This window comes from Acipenser ruthenus, chromosome 2 (genome assembly GCF_902713425.1).
Source record: "Acipenser ruthenus chromosome 2, fAciRut3.2 maternal haplotype, whole genome shotgun sequence".
Taxonomy (NCBI): Eukaryota; Metazoa; Chordata; class Actinopteri; order Acipenseriformes; family Acipenseridae; genus Acipenser; species Acipenser ruthenus.
In genome coordinates, this window is record NC_081190.1 from 6,965,823 (window position 1) to 6,988,078 (window position 22,256).

The 22,256-nt window shown below is 39.8% G+C and overlaps 2 protein-coding genes across 9 annotated transcripts in view; one reads left to right on the forward strand and one right to left on the reverse strand.

Moving 5' to 3' along the window:
* LOC117403682 (multiple C2 and transmembrane domain-containing protein 1-like) overlaps nt 1–2,443 on the reverse strand; it is a 151,947-nt gene extending 149,504 nt beyond the window's left edge. For 6 of the 8 annotated variants that reach the window (XM_058987553.1, XM_058987548.1, XM_058987533.1 and 3 more), the window contains exon 1: nt 1,644–2,438. In XM_058987553.1, coding sequence (XP_058843536.1) covers nt 1,644–2,150 — 507 coding nt within the window. In that variant the 5' untranslated portion in view covers nt 2,151–2,438. Of the gene's footprint in view, nt 1–1,643 lie in introns of all 8 variants that reach the window. The other 2 variants (XM_058987540.1, XM_058987561.1) reach the window with 2 other exon arrangements.
* A 7,858-nt stretch (nt 2,444–10,301) lies between these two features.
* LOC117403867 (protein FAM81B-like) lies at nt 10,302–22,149 on the forward strand. Its single transcript, XM_058987641.1, has 8 exons — nt 10,302–10,415; nt 13,913–14,156; nt 16,674–16,792; nt 17,590–17,719; nt 19,207–19,313; nt 19,801–19,936; nt 20,327–20,522; nt 21,548–22,149. Coding segments are annotated over exons 1-8 (1,068 nt in total). The 5' UTR covers nt 10,302–10,413; the 3' UTR covers nt 21,682–22,149.
* Nucleotides 22,150–22,256: the final 107 nt, after the last annotated feature.

Here is a 22,256-nt window from a genome sequence, read left to right on the forward strand (position 1 = left end):
GGCGAATTTGTGTCTTTTCGTTCACATAAAGTCAGAAAAAAACAACATATGCATCCAAATTAACATGTATTTATACTAAAGTAATACAAAAATGACTACAAAAGATTTAGAAGTGAGTAGTTTTTCGAGATTTACGATTATACTGTAAATCACTTTCACGAATCAGCCCCCAAATGTAGTCTCCCATCATGTTCTCGTTATACTGTCCTTCATTGACAGCTCATCCAGGAGCCTCAAAGCCGTGCTGCTCCATAATGGTAACAAGTACCCATCTCTTCCCCTGGCTCACTCGGTGCACCTCAAAGAGGATTACAACAGCATCGAGACCTTGCTGGACGCCTTGAAGTATGATGAGTACGGCTGGGACCCCCGGAAGGTGCTGATGCCACCACTGCACATCAAACTGGGCCTTATGAAACAATTGGTCAGAGCTCTAGATAAGGAGTCGGCAGCCTTCAAGTACCTTCAAGACTTCTTCCCTAAGCTGTCTGAGGCAAAGGTCAAAGCCGGTGTCTTTGTCGGACCACAGATAAAGAAGATCCTGGAGTGCAATGAATTCCCCAAGAAGCTCACTAGTAAGGAGAAAGCGGCTTGGAACAGCTTTGTCGCAATGGTTCGGGGCTTCCTGGGCAATCACAAAGCCGAAAACTATGTGGAGCTGGTTGAGACTCTGGTGAAGAACTACGGCACAATGGGCTGTAGGATGTCCCTCAAAGTCCATATCCTTGATGCTCATCTTGATAAATTCAAGGAGAACATGGGAGCGTACTCGGAGGAGCAAGGCGAGCGCTTCCACCAGGATATACTGGACTTTGAACGCCGCTACCAAGGACAGTATAACGAGAACATGATGGGAGACTACATTTGGGGGCTGATTTGTGAAAGTGATTTACAGTATAATCGTAAATCTCGAAAAACTACTCACTTCTAAATCTTTTGTAGTCATTTTTGTATTACTTTAATATAAATACATGTTAATTTGGATGCATATGTTGTTTTTTTCTGACTTTATGTTAACGAAAAGACACATATTTGCCCGTTTTCTCATTGGAAATAGGTAAATTTCAAAATATCACTCCTGGTCACAAAAGCAAAGTTTGTGGGGAATAATAGCCATTTTCTATACTTTTGAGGCATAAGCAATTAGGAAATAACACTTACTACCCAGGAACCAAAAAAAAAAAAAAAATTGTTACACGGTGTAATACAAACTCACTGAACTGTGACAATTCATTTCCATGGTCTTGTACACTTACAACAGTGAGTCAATAACGTGCGGCAGTACTGTTAAATTATGGTTAATACTGAAGTAATTCAAGTCTGTGAAGGGAGGGTAGAGGGGTTAAAACGCAAGAAAGCACGGAACCCTTCAAAAAGGGAAAACACGTCATTTGTTACATAGACTATGGAATTTAGACAAGTAATAGACAAGTAATACTAATACTTGAATATTTTAGACCCATACAGTACTTTCCTGCTTACCAATATCAATGTGAGCATCGGACTGCATGCATCAGTTACTGCAGTTACATGTTCGTAAGACACCCGCTACCACCAAAACCAGGCATCTTTTTTTTAATGAAACAGTGAGTAAAATACGCACTACTTCCTAATAACAAATGCGTTCAAACATGCTTACTTACAGTCTCGCTCGCATTCTGCGTGAGGCAGTCCTCTGCCTCGCTCTCTGCTGGGTCCAGCAGCCTCTCCAAGCAGGCAGACCCCAAGGAGGAGCTCTTCTGATGGGACAGGATGAGGTGAGACACTGCGGGCTCGGGGCTCCCCTGCTGCTGTTTCGCAGTGCAGTTCGTTTCAGCGTTTGCTGGTGCGACTCCTACCTGCTTCTCCAGCTGTTCTTTATTATCAGGGTCGCCTTGGTTGCAGACAGACCTCTCGCAGTCAAGAGGCTGCGGGGCAGAACAGCAGAGATTCGGCTGAGAAGAGGAAAGTACGCGGTCCAGCACGTGACTCTTTTTCTTGAAGATCCATTTACTGCCGGGCTCTTTTTTCTCTTCTGCACTGCGGCGGTCAGATCCGAATTTGGAGCTGAGAAAAGGTTTGGTTTTCTCTTGAAAACTCTTCCACATCTTTTTCTGGTAGGACAGTGCCTCTTGCTCGCACGCACTGCCATCCTGAAGCTGTTCCTGCATTCTCCCCGCGTAGCAGCAGCCAGTCCGTGCTGAGCAACCCGGGAAACAGGCTCGAATTGGTTTGAACAGCGTAACGATCGAAGCGCAATGAAATACCACTATTACTACATTGACACGGAGCGAGGGAGGGAGGGGTGAAGTTTTCTCCTATCTCGATTCTTCCCGTTGGGACCTTGTTTGTAACGGGAATTTCCAAAAAGGATCAGCATTATTTAAGAAAAAATAAAAGACTGGCATTCTTGTTTTCTCATGCTGCGGAAGTAGTGGTTTCCTTGTACAGTATGTGAGCAGCCCGTGTGGTTATAGTAAAAAGCTTCAATGGAAAAAGAAAACTGAAGTTTGCATATACATGCCCTCAAATGTACACCCGCCCCCATGCTTATTTATTTAAATAAATACCGTGAACAGCAATACGCCATATACAATATACCAAAGTTAACATAATGTACACAAGCATCATTACCAGAGTTTGTTATAGAATAGAATAAAGTACTAAGGGAGCTAGCAGCACTTAAAATAAACAAATCCCCAGGGCCTGATGCAGGAGTCTTTAGGGAAACTAGAGAACAGACTTTTAAACCAATGTATTCAACAAATATATAAATAAAGGAGCACAATTGGCAATATTGTTTCTATATTTAAAAGAGAGATACATTTGACCCTGGCAACTACATACCTATACATTTAACATCAATCATATGTAAAATCATGGAAACTAATAAAGACCAAAATGGATGAATATTTATATAGTAACAACATCGTAGGAGACCGCCAACATGGCTTTAGGAAGGGTAGATCTTGTTTAACTAATTTACTGGATTTCTTTCAGGAGGTGACGACTAGAGTGAACAAGGATAGTGCGTAAAACATAATCTACTTGGATTTTCAAAAAGCATTTGACAAAGTATCGCACAAAAGACTAAACTTAAAGATTAAATCAGTAGGAATAAATGGTGAAGTAGCAGCATGGATTCATAACCGGTTACAAGACAGAAAGCAGAGAGTTATAATTGGAGGCCAGGCATCAAACTGGAGCAATATAACAAGTGGGGTACCACAGGGATCAGTATTGGGACCCTGTTATTCATAATCTATATAAAGGATTTGGACCAAGACGTAATCAGTAAACTATACAAATTTGCAGACGACACAAAACTGGGAGGGGTAGCCATCTTCCAATCAGCAAATTTAGTAATACAAAGAGATTTAGACAAGATTCAAGCTTGGGCTGACACATGGCAGATGACATTTTATATAAATACATGCAAAGTCTGCACATAGGGCAGAAAAACATTAGAGGCAAGTACAGCATGAATAGTAACGAAGTAGAGGAAACTATGTAGGAAAAGGACTTGGGGGTAGTAGTGGATGAATCTCTTAAGCCACCTAGACAGTGCAGAAAAGCTATAAAATAAAATACAAATAGAATGTTATATAGCAAAGACAGTTGAATTCAAATCTAAAGGAGTTATATTAAAATAAATAAACTCCCCCCCTTATGACAATATGACCTCAAGTGTTTATAATACAGTTTAAATGCAATGCAAGTCAATGAAGCTGGTCCACAACCTGCATGTCGTCTTTGGGTTACTGTGCATATAAACTGATGCTGTTGTCTTCCCCAGTCAGGGACAATCACTGCAAAATGCAATGCACGTAGACCAATCAAGAGCACCCGACTGGTAAACCCTACATGACGTTTCACACAGTGTCCAGGGTTTGCCTCAGTCTTGGACACAGATTCTTCAGGTTGGACAGCAACCCACAATCACGCCCCATTCAAACCCTAATACAGGCTTTTAATGCCCAGGCTTTATGTATTACACACTTTATCACAAGACAAGTGGTTCAGCTATTTTGTGCTCATGAAGAGCAAACTTTCTCCTGAGGGTACACCCTGTATGTATGAACACAGACCTTGCTGAACTCATCAAGAACTGCAAATAATTGTCTTTTCTGATGTGGAGGCTGGACATGAACCCCTTGCCCGAGCAGTTATAGACCCATCCCTGCAGCATCTGTTGCATGTGACAATTTGTAGAAATAACGCTAATAGATCTGAAGATTTGACAGTTTATTACATTACCAAGGGTATTTAATCTCTAGCTCCCTCCAAGGTATCTTCTTCAGGTATAGATGGAAATTACCAAACAAATTCACACTTATATCTGAAGAAGAGACGTTTGAGATCTTGAAAGCTAGAGATTTTATACCACAGTTAACCCAACAAACAGCATCGGATCCTCAGATCTATTGTTGCTGTTGCCATGATTAACATGGCAAAAATAACTCTCTTTCTGTAAATAATGCTACATGTATATTTGCACATCCCGTCCCACTACGAGTTCAGAGTCATAATGTGTTTATGTGTCGCTGTTGTATTTTGGAATTGCAATGGCAGTTTAAATAGCAACCTTGTACAGGAATTTAACAGACCTGCAAAATAATAGTGCAACCTCTTAGCGTCACAGCACACCATTGTGTTCCCACTTTCTAATGAACTCCTCGAATCTCAGCCAACTGCAGCTTCAACACCTAATAATTACTGTTATACTGATTTGCTGTTGACTCTATATGTTTTGTAAGTAGTTGCCATCGGCACTCTTGGAATAGCAGACAGGTCTTTTGTCTCTGAACCAGGAGGCAAAGATCAAATCCTCATTCACTACCTTTATTATTGTGTCGGAGGATTAGACACTGATGGCCAGTAGGTAGAATTACATTTTTTATCATTTTTGCACGGCCCAGCACTGCGTTGGTGATGGGACAAGAATAAGTGCTTAGATGAGGTTTGGATGAGCTTTGGGGGAGTATGGATTTGGCACATGACAGTATTATAAAGTCACACCTGCAATCATCATATAATTTCAAATAATTTAACATTGTTATTGTTCCTCTTAAAGCTGCAGTGTTCCATAACCATGATTCGTTTTACCTGTTTTACCTATGTGGTTTCTGACTGATCGCTTAATACGCTTTTCCAAAATGCATCCTTCTGTGGACCCTGCTGGCTGTAGCTCAAGAAAGAAAAAAAAAACATGGCAAAATGCTGTTTGTCAATCTAATGATAATAATTTGAGTACCTATTTAAAAATAAATTCTCAATAACAGTGCTGACCCACCTCCTAGTAGCTGACTGAGTCCAAACTGTTTTTCAAAAGGAGAAAACTATACAGTAATACAACTGGAAATAAACACACAGAAGGTATTTCATTTAAGACAGTTTTCAGTAAATAAGGTTTTTTTATCCTTTTGCAACTTGAAAGGGTGTTTTTTTTTAATCTTCTGAAAAAAAATGGAAAATAAGCTTTGAAAATCATCCCTGTGGTAAAATATAGGAACTCATGACCTAATTGTGGGAAAAAAAATTAAATATTATCACCAAAATAAATCCAATTTGAATCTTCCTTAACGACAGACATGTATTTTAGTTTTCCTAGAGATACACAGCTGTCCCTGAAGCATTTGGCAAGCAATCACTCAGACAGCTTTCTCTTCCATATCTGCTGAGGTAGAGCTTTAGTAGTCGCCAATTCATTTTACCCTGCTTTTCTCCCAATTTGACATATCCAATTATACTTTAAGCTCAGCTCACCGCTAACACCTCTGTGCCAACTTGGGAGCAGTGAAGACGAACACACGCTGTCCTCCGAAGCGTGTGCCGTCAGCCCACCGCTTTTTTTTTCATTCTGCAGGCCTGCCATGCAGCCAACCCACAGCCACAGCATCGGAGGACAACACAGCTCTGGGCAGCTTACATGCAAGCCCGCAGGCGCCCGGCCAGTCCACAGGGGTTGCCTGTGCACAGTGAGCTGAGAACACCGTGGCCGACCCAAGCCCTCCCCCCCGGGCTAGGCTCAGCCAATGGTGCACCCGTCCACGGTCGGCAGTGGAATAGCCTGGACTCGAACTGGCGACCTCCAGACTATAGGGTACATCCTGCACTCCACACGGAGCCCCTTTACCGGATGCGCCACTCGGGAGCGCCCCGCAGGCTCCTAAGTTTAAACATGAATCTCTCTTCCTGAGCTCAATGACAACAAAATAAATGAAATCAATGCATTGACATGACCAGTGCTAACCTCGGCATCCATTAACTAAGAGTCTTTAATTAGCTAGCAGTCTAAACAAAGTGACTTGCCTCAGGTTTTTGAATGGTGAAAGGTGTTCGATTTATGTTTCAATAGATTCAATGTAATCCCCTTCTCCTCACCCCCATTAATTCAACACATTTACATTTCCCGTTTTTGTTGTTGACACTATGATGTCAATTTTTTGACTGCCTATATATCAACTGGTAATCACGACTTCCAATGGCTCTACAAAACACATACAATCTCTAATAAGGATATTAATTAGCTGAAACGACCTTGAGTGTTGTAAGAGGGGAGGTTTGCAGTACAAGTGAACCTCCAGTTAATATGGACAATGTTTGTCAAGGAGGGAGAGGGCATTTTAATAGACCTGAGTGAGGTGGAAAAGCAATAGGTTCACATGAAACCTGTATGAAAGATAGACCTACTGGAAACATTGCAAAGCTGGCAGCTCTGTATAGAGGACAGATGAATCCCCAGCAGATTGAAACTTCGTGTTTCAGTTGTGTCCAGTGAAAGATACATCCTCTCAAAGCAGCAGTTTATTTTATGTGACTCAAACGCTGCTTGGGAAAGATGTTTTGAAAACTCAGTTTCCTGTAATATATGAAGTGCCAGTGATGTAACTTAAAAAAGAGGATGATGAGTAAGTAGATTCAAGAAAATGCACAGAGTCCTTTTCTTCACTCAGTTGTTAGGTTTATTGAAATATGCAGGGAGTCTGGTCCCAGGTACAGGACAAACAGAATACTCGTTCTTACAATCGTTGCATGACATTAAATACCCTTCTGCATAGGTGTCTCCCTCCTCCTCTTTCTCTGACACTTAACCAATAGAAAAGGTACAACTCATTATCCTGTTACAATATATTTCATTTTGTGTGAGTGTGTGTATGTGTGTGTGTGTGTGTGTGTGTGTGAGAGAGATCTAGTGTGAAGATCTCTGAACTCAGTGCATTCTTCAGACCCTGGTGCCACAAAGGTCCATACATCTGGTTTTTGTCATCTTCCTTGTTCCTATCTCTCCGATTTGCCTAAGACCCTTTGATCCCAGTGGCATTATCTCTTTGGATCTCTCTGAAGTCTTAGAGCCTGGTCTCTTCTGGTCCCCTTGAAGACTAGCTTTATGATCCCCCTCATAAACCAGCGGTATTTTCTAAGCAAAAACCTGTTTAACTAGTTTTATACCCCAGTGGACTCCCCGAAGGGCAAGCTTCTTTCATGTCAGGGCTGGAGATCAAAGGACTTGTTTGTACAGCCGTGTGCTGCTGGCCAGCCATTTGCTTTGACACAAAAGAATATTTTTCAGTTGTTACAACTTCAGAGTAACTTCTCTACCATATTGCAGCTTTCATCTATCACAGCAGTGCTTGCATTTTTGGAACTAACAGTTTTTTCTATCCAATGTTAAATCACTTTTCAGAAAAATAACATGAATACAGCCGTCATTCCTCATGCGTAGCAAACTACTATTCAATACTTGTTCCATGTTTTCCAACAGCCAGCATTATTTTAAATTGACAACCACCCTGTCTGGGTTCAATGTGCCCAGGCCTTTCCCCAATGGGGCCCCTGTTGCAGAGCTAATTTACAAAAAATGGCTGTGAAACTTGTTTTCTGAATAAGAGAACTTGAAAACAATGCAAGCTACCAGCACCACAAAGTCTCTCTGCTGTTTAGGTGTGTTTACTATAATGTGCAACTTTGCTTGGGGAAGTTTCTCTGTTAGGGTAAAACTAAAAGAAGCAGTCAAGTAGGCAAAATGCTAGACGAAATGTCTTTTTTAATTGCCGTATTTTTTGTTGTTTCTTAGTACGAGTAATTTTGTTATATGAGTTTATTTCTACTTTTGTGCAAACTCCAGTATACACTGTGGCAAATTCTAATAAGAGGTTAGACATTCAGCATTCATTCTGGGTAAGGTGTTGTGATGGAGAGAAGGAATCTGAGCTGCAAAATGTAGATGCCATTATCCTTTCATTAGGCAGCAATTATCCCATTTTGTACAAATGAATCAAGTGTAGTATGTTAGTGTTAATAATGTATTTTTAAATATCAATAACATTTGTGATATACATAAAATGTAGATTTTAGTAAAAATATTTAGATGTCCTACTGTGCTTTTGGGGTGAGCCATTGTGAACTCAAGGTCTTTCCTTTTTAGATATCATACATATGCAACAGGTAGTGATGCAGTGATGTTGAGTGATGCACCTCTCTTACTGATACCTCTGCATCCTGATTATGCAACAAAGTGATGGGATATCAGCTCTGTGTATTGTACACCCTTTTCACTTTCAATATTGTGTCTCTTGGCAAAAGGGAATATATCAGATTCAAAACCACATGGACTTGAAAGCGAAATGTCCTTCAGGACACAAAGAAAAGCTTTTAGGTTTATTAAATTAGAGGTTTTTCTTTTTGGATGCCACATTTTTGGTGCTTAGTGGCTGTAGCTATTGATCAGCAATCCAGGGTATAAGTGAGCACTTAAGTGGGGGGGGGGGGGGGGGGGTTGTGACCATTAGAGACCTTACAGCAAGACAACAGAGGAGATTTCCTTGACAGCGCTGTCTTACATGCATTTATAATGTAATCTGTTAAAGAAGCTCTTAATTAAGATTTGATCTGTGCAGTAGTTCACAAACGCAATGCTGGTACCTGACCTTTAATTGTAACCATTGAGCTAGTTAATTAAGCCAATCTATTAATTAACCTCCCTATTTAAGTTCTTATTCTCTGTTTTGCTTTTTGCTTTTTCCACCTTCCTCCCCTCCAAAATGCAGCGCCACCTCTGCAACGGTCTCCCTCTGGAGGCAAGTAACGTTCACTTCCCATCCTAAGTCCCAGCTGAGCTGGCCTCAACCTCCGAGAGGAAGGTTCTCCGAAGGCCAGAGGGGACCCCCAGCCAAATCAATCTTAATAATCTTTCTATCATTTCAGGTTCCCCCTGGGGTCAGCATACATGCTCCTCAGCCTTGGAGTCTGATTGGTTCGGTCTCACCTCTGAGAGGACGGCTCTCCCTGAGCCAGGAGGAAACCCAGTATTATTTACTAAGAACTTGCTTTCATCGATGCTAGTGCTCCTCTCGGGCCTCTTTGCATGTTCATTTCCTTCTCTCTTTCAGAATTCCTGTCGCCCCACATGGCTCTGTCTCAGAGGTCTGTCCGTGCCGTTCTCCCGAAGCGTAGGCATTCCTTGTTAATCAGGGCAACTTCTAGTCTTCTCAAATGTATCCTCTATTCTAATGTTCATTTTCCCCTTGGGGGGGAAGCAACGCTTGCTCCCTAACCTCCATGAGCCAAGGGGAAAGCATGTCACCTTCTTAAAGTCACAAGCATGTCACCTTCTTAAAGTCACAAGCACATCATTCCTATTTCAAGTCTCAGGGCTTACTCCTCTCAGCCCTTGCGCCTGTTCTGTGAAAAGGTTTTCTGACCCTGCTTCTCATTATGCAAGCCACAGATTAAAAAACCAAGCTATCAGCTCTCAAAATACATTCTATGAGAAAAATTCCTAAGGTATAATATATAACAAGTACACTAGCAAACACTACTGCGGGGTACCGTTTAATTGCACCATGATGAATCTGTTTTTTGTATTCAGAATGCATTCTTTCTACAATGCTTTATACTTGTATGTAGCATTTGGATTATTCTGAAAGAAGCATTCATTTAGCATATTAAGTTTCGAAATAAAATACCAGTACTGTAGATTCTTTTTGATGAGGTAGATGAATCAGTTGGCATTATAAGGAATGCGATTAGAAACCATTCATTGAATCTAGCTAGCGCATGCACTTAGAAATACCAGTATTTCTTTAGCATTTCTATTGAGTGATAGTTAGAGGTGCTAGCTAGCATGCATGTCAACATAATATTTCTGGCAACAGATTGGAATCTGGAATGAGAATCTTGAATGTTGGTAGTGTTTAACTGTGGCCTCTGTGATTAGCATGTTCAAACATTGCTGCCTAATTGTCTAACCCCGCTCGTATATCAAAGGAATGTGTCTGGAGATTAACAAGGCTGCATGTCCTCCTTGTTTAGCTCACGCTTTACATAACCACACCTTCTCTAGATAGGAGTTACCATGGCGACAAGTGTCAACAGAAACTCCTAGAAAAAACCCAAAGGCTCACCGATGCACTGGGGAGTGTGCTTCATTTGATGTAAGTGTACATTTTGAGGCCTGACTGGGTTTTGTCTGATATAATGTACAAGCTTCATGTGCCACTGGAAGTGTATCAGATGTATTTCTGAACAGACGTATTCACACATGTTTGTTTTCTCTGCTTCAGAGGAACAGCAGGCTGATATGATGATTTATCTTTCTATCTGCTTCAGTGAAAGTCAATCTGTGTGTTTTGAGAGTAAAATGAGTGTACACAAAGTCCAGCCTGGCGTGTAGCTTGCTGGTGCGTGCTGTGTGTTTACCTGAGATACAGGTATCCAGGTGAGATGTGTGCTGTGCTTACCTGAGATACAGGTATCCAGGTGAGAGTACGAGTTCAAGGTATCAGCAGTGAACAGGCTTCTGGTGAGTTCATATTTTACATATTGAAATACAATTTCCGAGTCTCATAAACAGAAGCTGCTGGAATTTGCATCTACCTGTTTCTCTTTTCTTTTTTCTAGTTGTGCATTTAGAACTTTGTTTTATAGGATTATAGGTGTTGAGAATGCAAATGCTGCTTCTCCAGGTGACAGGTGACAGGGCAGTGTGTGTTTTTACAACTGCAAGAGGCTGGAAGGTGTAGGAACAGTGAATTGCTGATGAATATGCATTTTGTTGGTCCAGTAAATGGTAAAAAAAGAGGAATTTGCTTTTCATTGTTACAAAATGTGTTTTTTTTCTTCGTAATGTGACAGCAGGGATACAGTACATGTACTGTAGGTTTCCTTCCAGTCAAATTGTATTTCTTCTCAAAGAAATCCCTACCCAATAAAACACATTTCTTGAATTAGTTTGAGGCGATAGACTTGTACCATATTACTCAGCCTCTTTCTAACTGAATCTTATAAAACTAATTTTCTACTCTAAATGATGGCACTCTTCACTTCAAAGGGCCTGAGCATACAAGGTGACAATAAGCATAGTTGACTTTCTCAGGAGTTTCACAACAACATGGCAAAAGGAGCAGAACAACACAGGGTTGATATCACCAAATAGGAAATATAGCGCTAGGTATTGCATTGCTTAATTGTGTCCTGTAATAAAAATCTGTTCAGTCTGTACAGTTTGCTTCCCAGTACAACACATTTGAACCATTTTAAAACATACAAGCTTTTATCATACACATTTTATAATGCAGTTTGGTGATGGGACAGTGACATTAACAGGAGTGATATTAAGCGTGCTGTACTGTGTTTGGTATTTGTTTGTCTGTGCGGAATCATTTAAGATGAAAAGTGGGGCTGCAAGACCCAGACATTTAGACTGATATTTGAACCTCGTTGTTAATCATCTAATCTGAACCCTATTCAAATGATCAGCTGGTATATTGCTGTTAATTTAGATGATTTCAAGGCTCCCCCTAGGTTGTTAGCACATCTCAAAGTCACTTTATAGTTACTATCAATTATATTATTTGGGGTCTCTACCTTTTTATGTTGTTCACAATCATTCAGAGTTGTTATTTTCTAATTTAAGGTGCTAAGGAAGAGTTTAGTATTAGCTTTTCAGTTATAGTTGCCTGCCATACACATATGTAACCCAGGCTAGATCAATCAAAGTGTCATTATTAAGGTAAGAGCCAGCACTATCTAGTATTTAGTATCTGAAAAACTTTGTCTAACATTATGTTTGTGGCAAGCCACTAGAAATAAGGAGCAGCTCCTGAACTCAGATAAAATCATCTTTACAAAGTATGTAATTACAGTATTAAAAAGTTAAAAAAAAATCAGAATGATCATAAACATCATAAAAAGAAATAAACACTACTTATTTAATGGTTAACAGGAGTGCTGCTGCACTTAATATCTAGAAAGCACCACAGAGAGTATGTGTTAACTTGTGTTTCAGTGTGGCTGCTGCTTTGGAAGGTTCATAAGAAAGAGAGACCACAGTGCAGTTATATCAGCCGTACCCTGACAAGTAAGCCATTTATAACTACCGGTACTAATGATATTCATGTTGAGGCTTGAAGTCAGAACTTAGCTTGGTTCCAAAACACTTTCAAATGCTGGTAAGAAAGTGTCCCAGAGAATCACACTGGTGGAATAAACAAATATGAGACACTTTCCTCTATAATGTCTTTTGTTAAGTTTAGCACCATTTTGACTCCCAATCAAGCATTGCACTTGTAATGGGTCTCTTCCAAGCGGCTGATGATGTACTTGCCTCTCTGCTAGAGAGCTTGCTCTTTAGTTGAATGGCAGGACGTTTGCCTTCAAACCATGAGGGTAGTTCGTGCCCCTTTCTTTAACCACTGGACCACCATGTTATACATTGCTGAGAAGTGACAGACAACATGTCATTAGCAGCCTCCCTTTGCTCTGGACTACAAAACACAAACACTGACATTTCAACATTCAAATAAACTGTGGATGTTTGTGGAATTCAGTTCTCTTCCAGCAGGATTAATGCGACACAGAAGCAAACTGGTCATATATTCTAAAAGGATTTTGACTTCAGTTTTGACAAAAGCCTTCCCTGAGTTGGAAGAGTTACAAACGGATGTGGATATACAGAGTTGTGGCAGTCAGGATTCATTGAACAGTTATTGAGCCAAGATATGCAGCCAATTCAATAATTAAACCCATTTCTAGAAGTGAGTAAATCAAGAGTCTACCAGGCAATGAAATCAATTGTCAATTACACTAATTGAAAGCAATTCCGTTTGTGTAAGTTTGATACAGAACAGCAGTCTTTAAAGGTCACTTTACAACAAAGTAAATGAAAGAAACAAAATATTCAAACAATGCTTTTGTCTGCTGTTTGCTTTGATCTCTCATAACCTATGGTACACATTGTAGTTTCACAAAAAACAACGCAGCCAGGATTTACATCAAACACAGTAATTAAAGAGAGTAATTTAAAAATGACAAAGAATAAGCAATTAATAACATTCTTAATATTTCGTTTTTTAAGTGACAGATACTGTATCAGGTGTACTACACAGTCAGACATGCGGCTTCTCTGGTTTACCTCCCAGCACTCAGTCTCCTAATATGCCATAGATACAGGATTGTTCACACTATATTTCCTGTATACTGGTAAACAGCAAACCCATCTATCTGGTAAAAGTACAGCTCTGTATTGTGAACTGCTGCATTGCTGTGGAAACTGGTTTTATGGATATCTTGCACTAACATTATTAAGAATTGCCGTTTATTTTTTTTTAATGATATTTAATAGCAGTCTGGCCTCAAATGTGCAGTTTGGAAAGATGTTTTTAAAAAATTGAAATTTAATGGAAAAAAATTGAATTTTTGCCATTTCCCCCTTACGTGTTTATATAGATTTTAAACATTCTGTCTACAGATAGGAATCTCTGTAATGGAACACATAAATATATATTACTGCACTAACCTAATTAAGAATGATCTTTTAGTTTATTTTACTTTTTTATATATATTTCTTATAATAGCACATATAAATGAGGAACAAGCATTGGGGCTTCTGATTAACAGAGCAGATTTTCTGGCTTTCTTTCTCCCCGGTCAGGGGACAAGTCTTGTTTCCTAAGATCTCTGGGAGCAGAATGAACTTCCTGGAGGACCGGCTGTCCAATCAGGAGCGGACGACAGCGGCGCTGCTGGAGCAGGCCTTTCGGATCAAGGAAGACATCATCACCAACCTGCGGGGGACCCAGGGCACCTACCAGGCAGAGACTGCCGCGAGAACACTGCTGGAGAACCACATCCAGACCATCACCAACATTGTCAAGCAGCTCAGCGCAGACATTGAGGTAAAGATACACATGGTAACCAGTGACCTGGAAAGAATCAGGGACTGGGGCTGAAACTGCATTATGTGCAGACATACATATATATCTTTCATCTGTTAGAACTTCAGGATCATTAACCTGCATTTTGCTGGAAATTTCTGTTCTCGTTTCGTCATAAGCAGGATTTCCACTTGGTGGTAGAGAAGATCATGACTTCTCTACCTCCCCCCTTGGGATGTGGGTCTAGCTACTGAAAATGAAATATTTAACCAATAACTGCTTACAGAGGCTTCATCTAGCACCAAGACCATTGGACGATTCCATTGAAATTACCAACATCCTTCTGGATCACACAAAGAAGACATATTTTTCTCTGGGTCAAAGAAGGGAAAAACACATATATCACAACCCAAATCAGACATCATAATTGTTAGATTATATATATATATATATATATATATATATATATATATATATATATATATATATATATATATATATACCATTATAGCTGGAAAGATGGGAAAATGATACTAGAGCTGTTGAAAGATGAAAGGGTTTTGTTAAAGGGTTACCGGTACAGCTTTTAGTGGGAGAGGACAGATGCACATCCATTGTGTTCAGTCTTGTGCTGTAAAGTCAAGTTCATTTTCTGTTGTTAGCTTGCAACCCCCTGCCTTGCCAAATAAAAACAAAAAAGGGAACACAGGTAACCCTTTCCCATCAATGGACTGATTACAGTAAGCTCTCTTGATCGTATCTCAAAGCCCTGACCATGACTTGCATAAGGACTGAATGTATTATAATAATAATAATAAATATTTTTTTATATGGCACAATTCATATGCAATTGTACAAAAAGTACAATTATTAAAAGCAGAAGTAACAACAAAACTCAAACTAAAACATGTTAATATTAAGAAAAAGCAATATTATAAAAATATGTTTTTAATCGAGATTTAAAAATAACAATTGAGGGTGAATCTCTAGTAAAAGACGATATAGAGTTCCAGAGTGTGGGAGCATTAAAACAAAAAGCTGCCTCTCCCATCCTTTTACGATTCACCCTCGGAATACACAGGAGGCCAGCATCAGCAGATCTAAGAATGCGTTCTGGATCTAAGAATGTGTTCCGGCTGGTATGGAATTAGCATGTCATTCAAGTAGTCTGGAGCTAATCCATTCAATACTTTAAATACTAGTAATAAAACTTTAAAATCAATCCTATAACGCACAGGAAACCAATGCAATTATGCCAAAACAGGAGTAATGTGAGCCCTTTTTTTTTGTTCTCGTTAGCATTCTAGCAGCTGCATTTTGCACAAGCTGCAGGCGTGATAGAGCATGGCATGAAAGTCCAGAAAATAAAGCATTTCAGTAATCTAATCTAGAAAAAATAAAAGCATGTACTAATTTCTCAGCATCATCCAAGGACAAAAAAGATCTAACTTTAGCAATATTCCTCAAATGATAGAAAGAACACCCAGGTTTCTCACCTCAGATTTTACATCTGAGTTTAACAAACCTAAATCAATGTTTGTCGACTCCATATGTTGCTTAGAGCCTAAACGTAGGACTTCGGTCTTATCCTGATTTAACTGTAAAAAATTTGGTGACATCCAGCTTCTAATATCAGCAAGACACTTGAATAAGACATTGATAGCTGTCATCTGCCGTCAGCCGACTGCTTTTTTTTCACACTGCGGACTCACCATACAGCCACCCAAGAGCTACAGCGTCGGAGGACAGCGCAGCTCTCAGGCAGCTTACAGGCAAGCTCGCAGGCACACGGCCAGACCACAGGAGTCGCTGGTGCGCGGTGAGCCGAGGACACCCTGGCCGACCTAACCCTCCCTCCCCCCGGGCGGTGCTCGAACTCACAACGTCCAGACTATAGGGCACATCCTGGAGCGCCACAGTGTCACCTGGATTAACAGATATATAAATCTGTACATCATCTGCATAGCTGTGAAAAATCTCCCCAAGTGGAATCATATATAAAGAGAATAACATGGGACCAAGAATGGAGCCCTGCGGGACACCACATGTAATATTGGCTAATCCAGATGTAGATTCTACTAAAGCAATATTGTCTATTTGATAAATATGATTTGAACCAATTTAGAACAGTACCAGAAAGGCCCACCCATTCTCTAAGACGATGAATTAAAATCTCATGATCCATGGTATCTAAAGCAGCACTCAGGTCTAAAAGGATCAGTACAGATAAACAATTTGGGTCTTCACTCATACGTAGATCATTCACCACTTTGACCAATGCAGTCTCAATGCTGATTGAAATTTCTCAAAGATGTTATTATTATCAAGGAAACTATTAATTTGTTTAAAAACTACCTTTTCAAGTTCCTTATGTGTATTGAAAGAAATATATATTTGAAGATATTGGAAAAGACTAGTCGAAACATTTATTCCAGAACTGGATACGTTTATCCTAGTATTACTACTTCAACATTTTTTCATTCAACATTCAGTACAATATATATATATAATATTTTTTTTTGGTTTGATCCACTTCAGGTCTTGGAAGGACAGATCCTCCAGCGGGATGGAGTTTCTTCAGGAACAAGCTTGGCAGTTCAGAGTCTGGATCACAAGCACCTGGCTGGGATTGGAGACCTGCGGGGAAGAGTGGCCAGGTACCAGTCCCAGAGGGAATAATAGTAGCGCTGGCACTCTGGGAACATGTATATGTGGTGTGTCCTGTTGTGCGTCATACCTGCAATAGGCATGCACTCTGATTTATTCAGCCTCTTCCTAGGATTCAAATACAATGATGCCACAGATATCTGTATAGAGGCTTTTAAGACCCAATAACAAAAACTTTGATCAGTCAAAGATGTTTGTTTTGTTAAATAGACAGCAGCGTTATAATTCAATTTAAATCCTAAGATCAGCCTATGGTTTTACTTTACTTTTTAAACATGGACCTATAAGCTACAATCTAAAGTTTTTTTTGTTTGTTTCAGCTTACTTGACACAGAACTCTGACTTCCCAGTTGAAAATGTAGAATCTACTGAAAGTGCCTCATAGTGTGTATCCAGCTCCCACTCCCTCCGGCAACAATGTTGGTGCTCCGTGTGAAATGAGAGGATATTGTGGGGAACATTAAGCAAGCAATGTTTCAGGAGGGAACATGATCTGGATACACTATGGTGCTCATAAGATCTATTCTCTTTCTTCAGATTGATGAATTCATAAAAAAAATATATATATATACAATCGGTATTAAGTTATAATATAGTGAAGGTAAAGCAATGCTTTTCCTGTGTACACTTTGGTTTATATCTTTCAAGTGTAGATCGCTTATTCATTCAAGTTAGAGATTTAATAGAAAAGGCACAGTTAGTTCAAATGAATTGCCGATGCATGAAACGGGCGGGGGGGTGTACAGTATTCATATAATACTTTTTTATTTTTTTTGTACTATTGTAGATGCGATGCCAGCATCTCCAAACTGTCTGGAGATGTGAGTTCTTCCAGCCATGAGATCCAGAAACTACAGAAAGAAACCCATGATGTGAAGTCAGCCTTGGAAATGCACATCAAAGACCTTGAACTGAAGGTGAGCAGAGCTGATCCTATTTAATAAGCATTGGCATGGCGATCAGTGCATTGCAGTCCTGGGCAGTCACTGTACAAACAATAGCCTGAGCATTTTAAAGTGGAGGTTAAGTTGCAAAAAACTGTCAATCATGTATTGATTTCAAGCACATCTTGTGGCCCTGCTCTAGTGGGATAGCTTGCATTGGATAAAGCGGTGTACTGACATCACATCATTCACACGTGTAACAGCTACACAATCTATACATGAAATACTGTACTACTATTATGGCTTCCGGTAGACTTCTGCAATATCATTGTGTAGTTCTTTTGATTACAGGATGTTAAATAAAAGATCTAAATTATGATCATGTATATATTTTTTTATTATTATGTCTCAATCCTAAAATTCTAGGTGATGCTAAACTGTTGGCCGTAGCTGTACGTATATATCTTGATCAGATGTTCAATAGTAAATAAGTAATGTTTGAACACTTTGCTTATAATCACCATCTCAGTACAGGTGAAGAAACGTACGGTGTCTGTAAGGTGTTGAAACCAGCACACGCATATCCTCATGATCATGTAATAATCACACAGCACTTGAAAGGTTAAAACTGGAGATGGGATATGACAAAACCCTTAGCATAGGCTTCTCTAAGGACCAAGTCATTTCAGATCACATGGTGTGTAAACATGAAGTCAAATGTAAAAAAATATGGCACCATTGACAAATCCAGAGGTTAAAAACAATGTGGCACTGAAACCGTTAATATTCACTGGACTCCACCTGTAATGAAACTTTATTGAGAGAATCATAGACCCCCAATACTAACTCTAATTCACAGCTACAGACTGCTCATGCATAATGAATTTCCCTTCAGTGATAAATATTTTGATCTTTGTTTAGTGATTCCGATACATTTTTCGGTCCCTTTCGTAGAGGGTTATCAGAAAGTGATAGATTCCTTGAAAAGGAAGAAATGCAGTGCAGGATTAATTTTACAGGAAAACCCTCAGAACTCCCACCCATCAACCTGGAAGCTCCATTAGAAAGAGATTCCATTCTAGAACTCGCTGGCAAGCTCTTTCTGTAGTTCTCGCAGTTATTCGCGGTTTTGTTTTTTAAATAATGTTTTTAAAATACATTTCAATTTTATGCAGTACAGTCTTCCAGACTGATACAAATACGTCTTATTTAATAAATACTGAGATAATATGGTCTGGAAAGTGACCTTGTTTTACAAAAACTAGATTTCTGGATTACTTACTATTCCCCATTGGGGCGGGGGTCCATATACCCTGCGACAAACTCTTCATTTAATTACAACGTACAACTTGGGGCTCTGTGCTATAATGACAGTTCTCATTTGCTTAAAGCAGATTTTGCTTTGATATTAAAGCAGATTTTGCTTTGATATTAATTGTATTTACTTGGTACCATGGAGCACACATTGGCTAGAAGGTGAAGATGAAACTCAAATGAAACTCTGTGTATTTCTTCCCTAGATAACGCAGTTGCTGGGGAAAATGGAAACATCCCTATCTGAACAGAACTCAAACTTAAGAGCAGCTCGAGGGGATCAACTCCATGAAGTTCAGCTGCTAGATGTAAAGTAGGTCTTTATTTTTTGCACTTGCAAAGGATGAATTATTATTATTGAAAATAAAAATAAATTACATTGGCCACATTGCTATTAACCTCCATTTTACATGATGTATGATCCTGTGTTGTAACTTCTCCTATTTTGTAGGGGCTTTATATGCTTTTTATTCCTAATTGTCTATGATAGGCTGTATGCTCATTTAACATACAAGTATCCAGATGCCTACAGCACACATGTGCTCGGATGCACCCTCTGAAGCAGGGTAAGGACACAAGCTTTCACAGCCTGAAAAATCCTGACCTTTATCCTGAAAGAACTAGCCACATGTCCTGGTACACTTTAACATGCAGTGTTCATAACCCAACCCCAGGGCACGTTTCACTTGAACAAACCCTGTTTAAACAAACCATCTCGTTTACAGTGGCTTCAAGGCAGAGCCAGCAGAAGTACAGTCCTGTATCCGCTCAGGATTTTTCATTCTCCTTTCTTGTTGCAGGACCCTAGGTGCTCTGGCTGATCTCCGGGAGCAGATTCACAGCCAGCGGAAGTGGGCTGAAGTGCAGCTGAGCCGATCCCAGCAGGTCCAGACTCAGGGCACGGAGCAGCTCCAGTCACTGCTGCAGGAAAGAGCGGTGAGCCACTGAGCACTGACTGCAGACAAGCAGGCATTGGGGTGGATTTTAAAAGCCCTTTACTCCAGAGTCAATTACCAGGATATACAGTACTAAACTTATAATAATAATAATAATAATAATAATAATAATAATAATAATAATAATAATAATAATAATAATCATCATCTTTATTTCTACGGACACCCAGGCCTGAATTACATAATTTCACACCACCATACTGTAGCTATACTTTAAAAAAGGTATGGCCACAGTGAGTGAGAGTCTGGATCAGATCTCAACCCAGGACCCCCCAGATCCCAGTTCTCATTACTAACCATCAGGCTTCACCCTCACTGTAAATATATTCAAGGCATTTACATTTTGGATTAGATTTGTTAATCTTTCTAGGAAATGACAGAGAAGAAAATGCAAGACAGCATGAACCTCCTAACCGTCAGACTGGAAAAATGTGAAGAGAGGCAGGAACTTGAAATCAGAGCGAACAGAGCGAAGTACACAGAAGACAAGCTCACCGCGAGGATTGGGAGAGCAGAGAAGAGGATCTGGGAGGAGCTTGAGCTCATGAAGAGCGAATACAGATCAGGTGAGCACCTTTTACAGTACATGGGGAATAATAGCATGCATTGGGAAAGTCAGTAGTCAATTTGCACTGCTTCTGTGAAAAAAAAAACACAAGAAAAATCTTAACCAAAATGTCAAGATGTTGACGATTGAAATATTCCTTGAGAGAAATGGTGCCCATGATAGTAAACGTTTGTGGTGTCGGCTATAGGGCCCTTTATTTTTATTTATTTATTTATAAATTTAGAATCTCCAATTATTTTACCCCCAATTTTCTCCCAATTTGGAATGCCCAATTATTATTATTGTTTCTCCTTCACCGCGGCGATTTCCCACAGCTCAGGGACCCGAGGCTCAGTGGGCGTCCTCCGATCCCACGAGCCAATTGCCAGCGAGGACCAGCTGCCTCGCACAACCAGGATTCAAACTTGCGATCTCTGGTTGTATGACTCACCCTGCACGCTGCACGGCAGTGCTTTTACCAGGAGAGCCATTCGGAGACCCCCATCGGGCCCTTTATAACCTGAGGGGCTTGACCTGGAATCTTGTTGCACGTCATTTTAAAGCTTCCACAGGCATTGATTAAATAAAATTTTAAAAAACATACTGTGGACATTTTGAAGATTTACACAACAGGCAAACCCGGATTTCCAATGACAGTACTGTGCTTAAAACACTTTTCAGATACTAAAATATCTTTGCAGCACCACGTGAGGAAAGTATAACAACTCCCCCGACAGCTATCTGAGACAGATCCTACATCTTATAATACAAAGACATTATCAAAACTAAGGGGAAGCTTCTTAAAAGCCAACACTTCTGCATGCTAAACTGTGCTGGAAGTAATCGTCGGCCTGTCTGGAAACCCCAATTTTATAATAAAACATGTTGCAGATACAGGATCATCAATCTTTTGAATCCCTGGCCAGAATTTCTCTTAAGGCAAATGCTTATTACAGCGATCCATTACAAAAAGTAATTACCTATGCTAACGGATTCCAAGGAACCAATACACAGCATTTAAAAGTGTCCCCATTAATTTAACAGGCTTCCAATCGATCCATGACGCTATCAGCTCCCTGCGGCAGATAAACGAGACCAACAACAGGATGCAGAAAGAGAAGGTCCAGAATGACATCAAGCAGATCAGGAGGAAGATGGTTGAACTGAAAGACGTCTGACTTGACATCTTGAAATTGAACAAGTGAAAGCCTAAACTGGTAGAATTGTATATTGCCTGTTCCAATCATTTGTGTGTGTGCTCTTTTTTTAAATCTCTTAAATCATGCTATTTTCCCAAATTCACCGATTGTATTACTGTATGGGTCGGGGCCCAGGTGGAGCAATGGGCTCCAGTGCTAGTTTCACCTCTGGAAGGCTGAATCCAGCTCAGGTCCCATGCAAAATAAGTTTGGTGGGCTTAACTTCCCCCCTCAGTGGACAGCAGTACACGAGTAAGCTTTCCAGCTGCTCTATGACTGGAGAGAAAATGTTCCAGCACTCTAAACTATAGATTTAAAATATATAGTTAAATACAAATTATTAAACAGTAAAGCTAACCAATTTAAATAGCTTGGTTTATTGAACTGCAACCACAGTATAAACAGCAGCTCTCTTTTCTGCTTCCCCACTCTTTGGGTATTTTGTGTTATTTTAATTATTTTTGATACCATAAAAAGAGGTTTGATAATCTTGTTATTGATCCATTTGTTCTGTAAAACTTTAAAACATTGTACAGTAGTAAAGTGTTATTTTA

What these genes read in the sequence shown, in the direction of transcription:
- LOC117403867 (XM_058987641.1), top strand. An exon ending in TCAAAGACCTTGAACTGAAG is followed by an intron (nt 17,720 to 19,206) that starts GTGAGCAGAGCT and finishes TTTCTTCCCTAG; the next exon opens with ATAACGCAGTTGCTGGGGAA. An exon ending in GAAGAGCGAATACAGATCAG is followed by an intron (nt 20,523 to 21,547) that starts GTGAGCACCTTT and finishes TTAATTTAACAG; the next exon opens with GCTTCCAATCGATCCATGAC.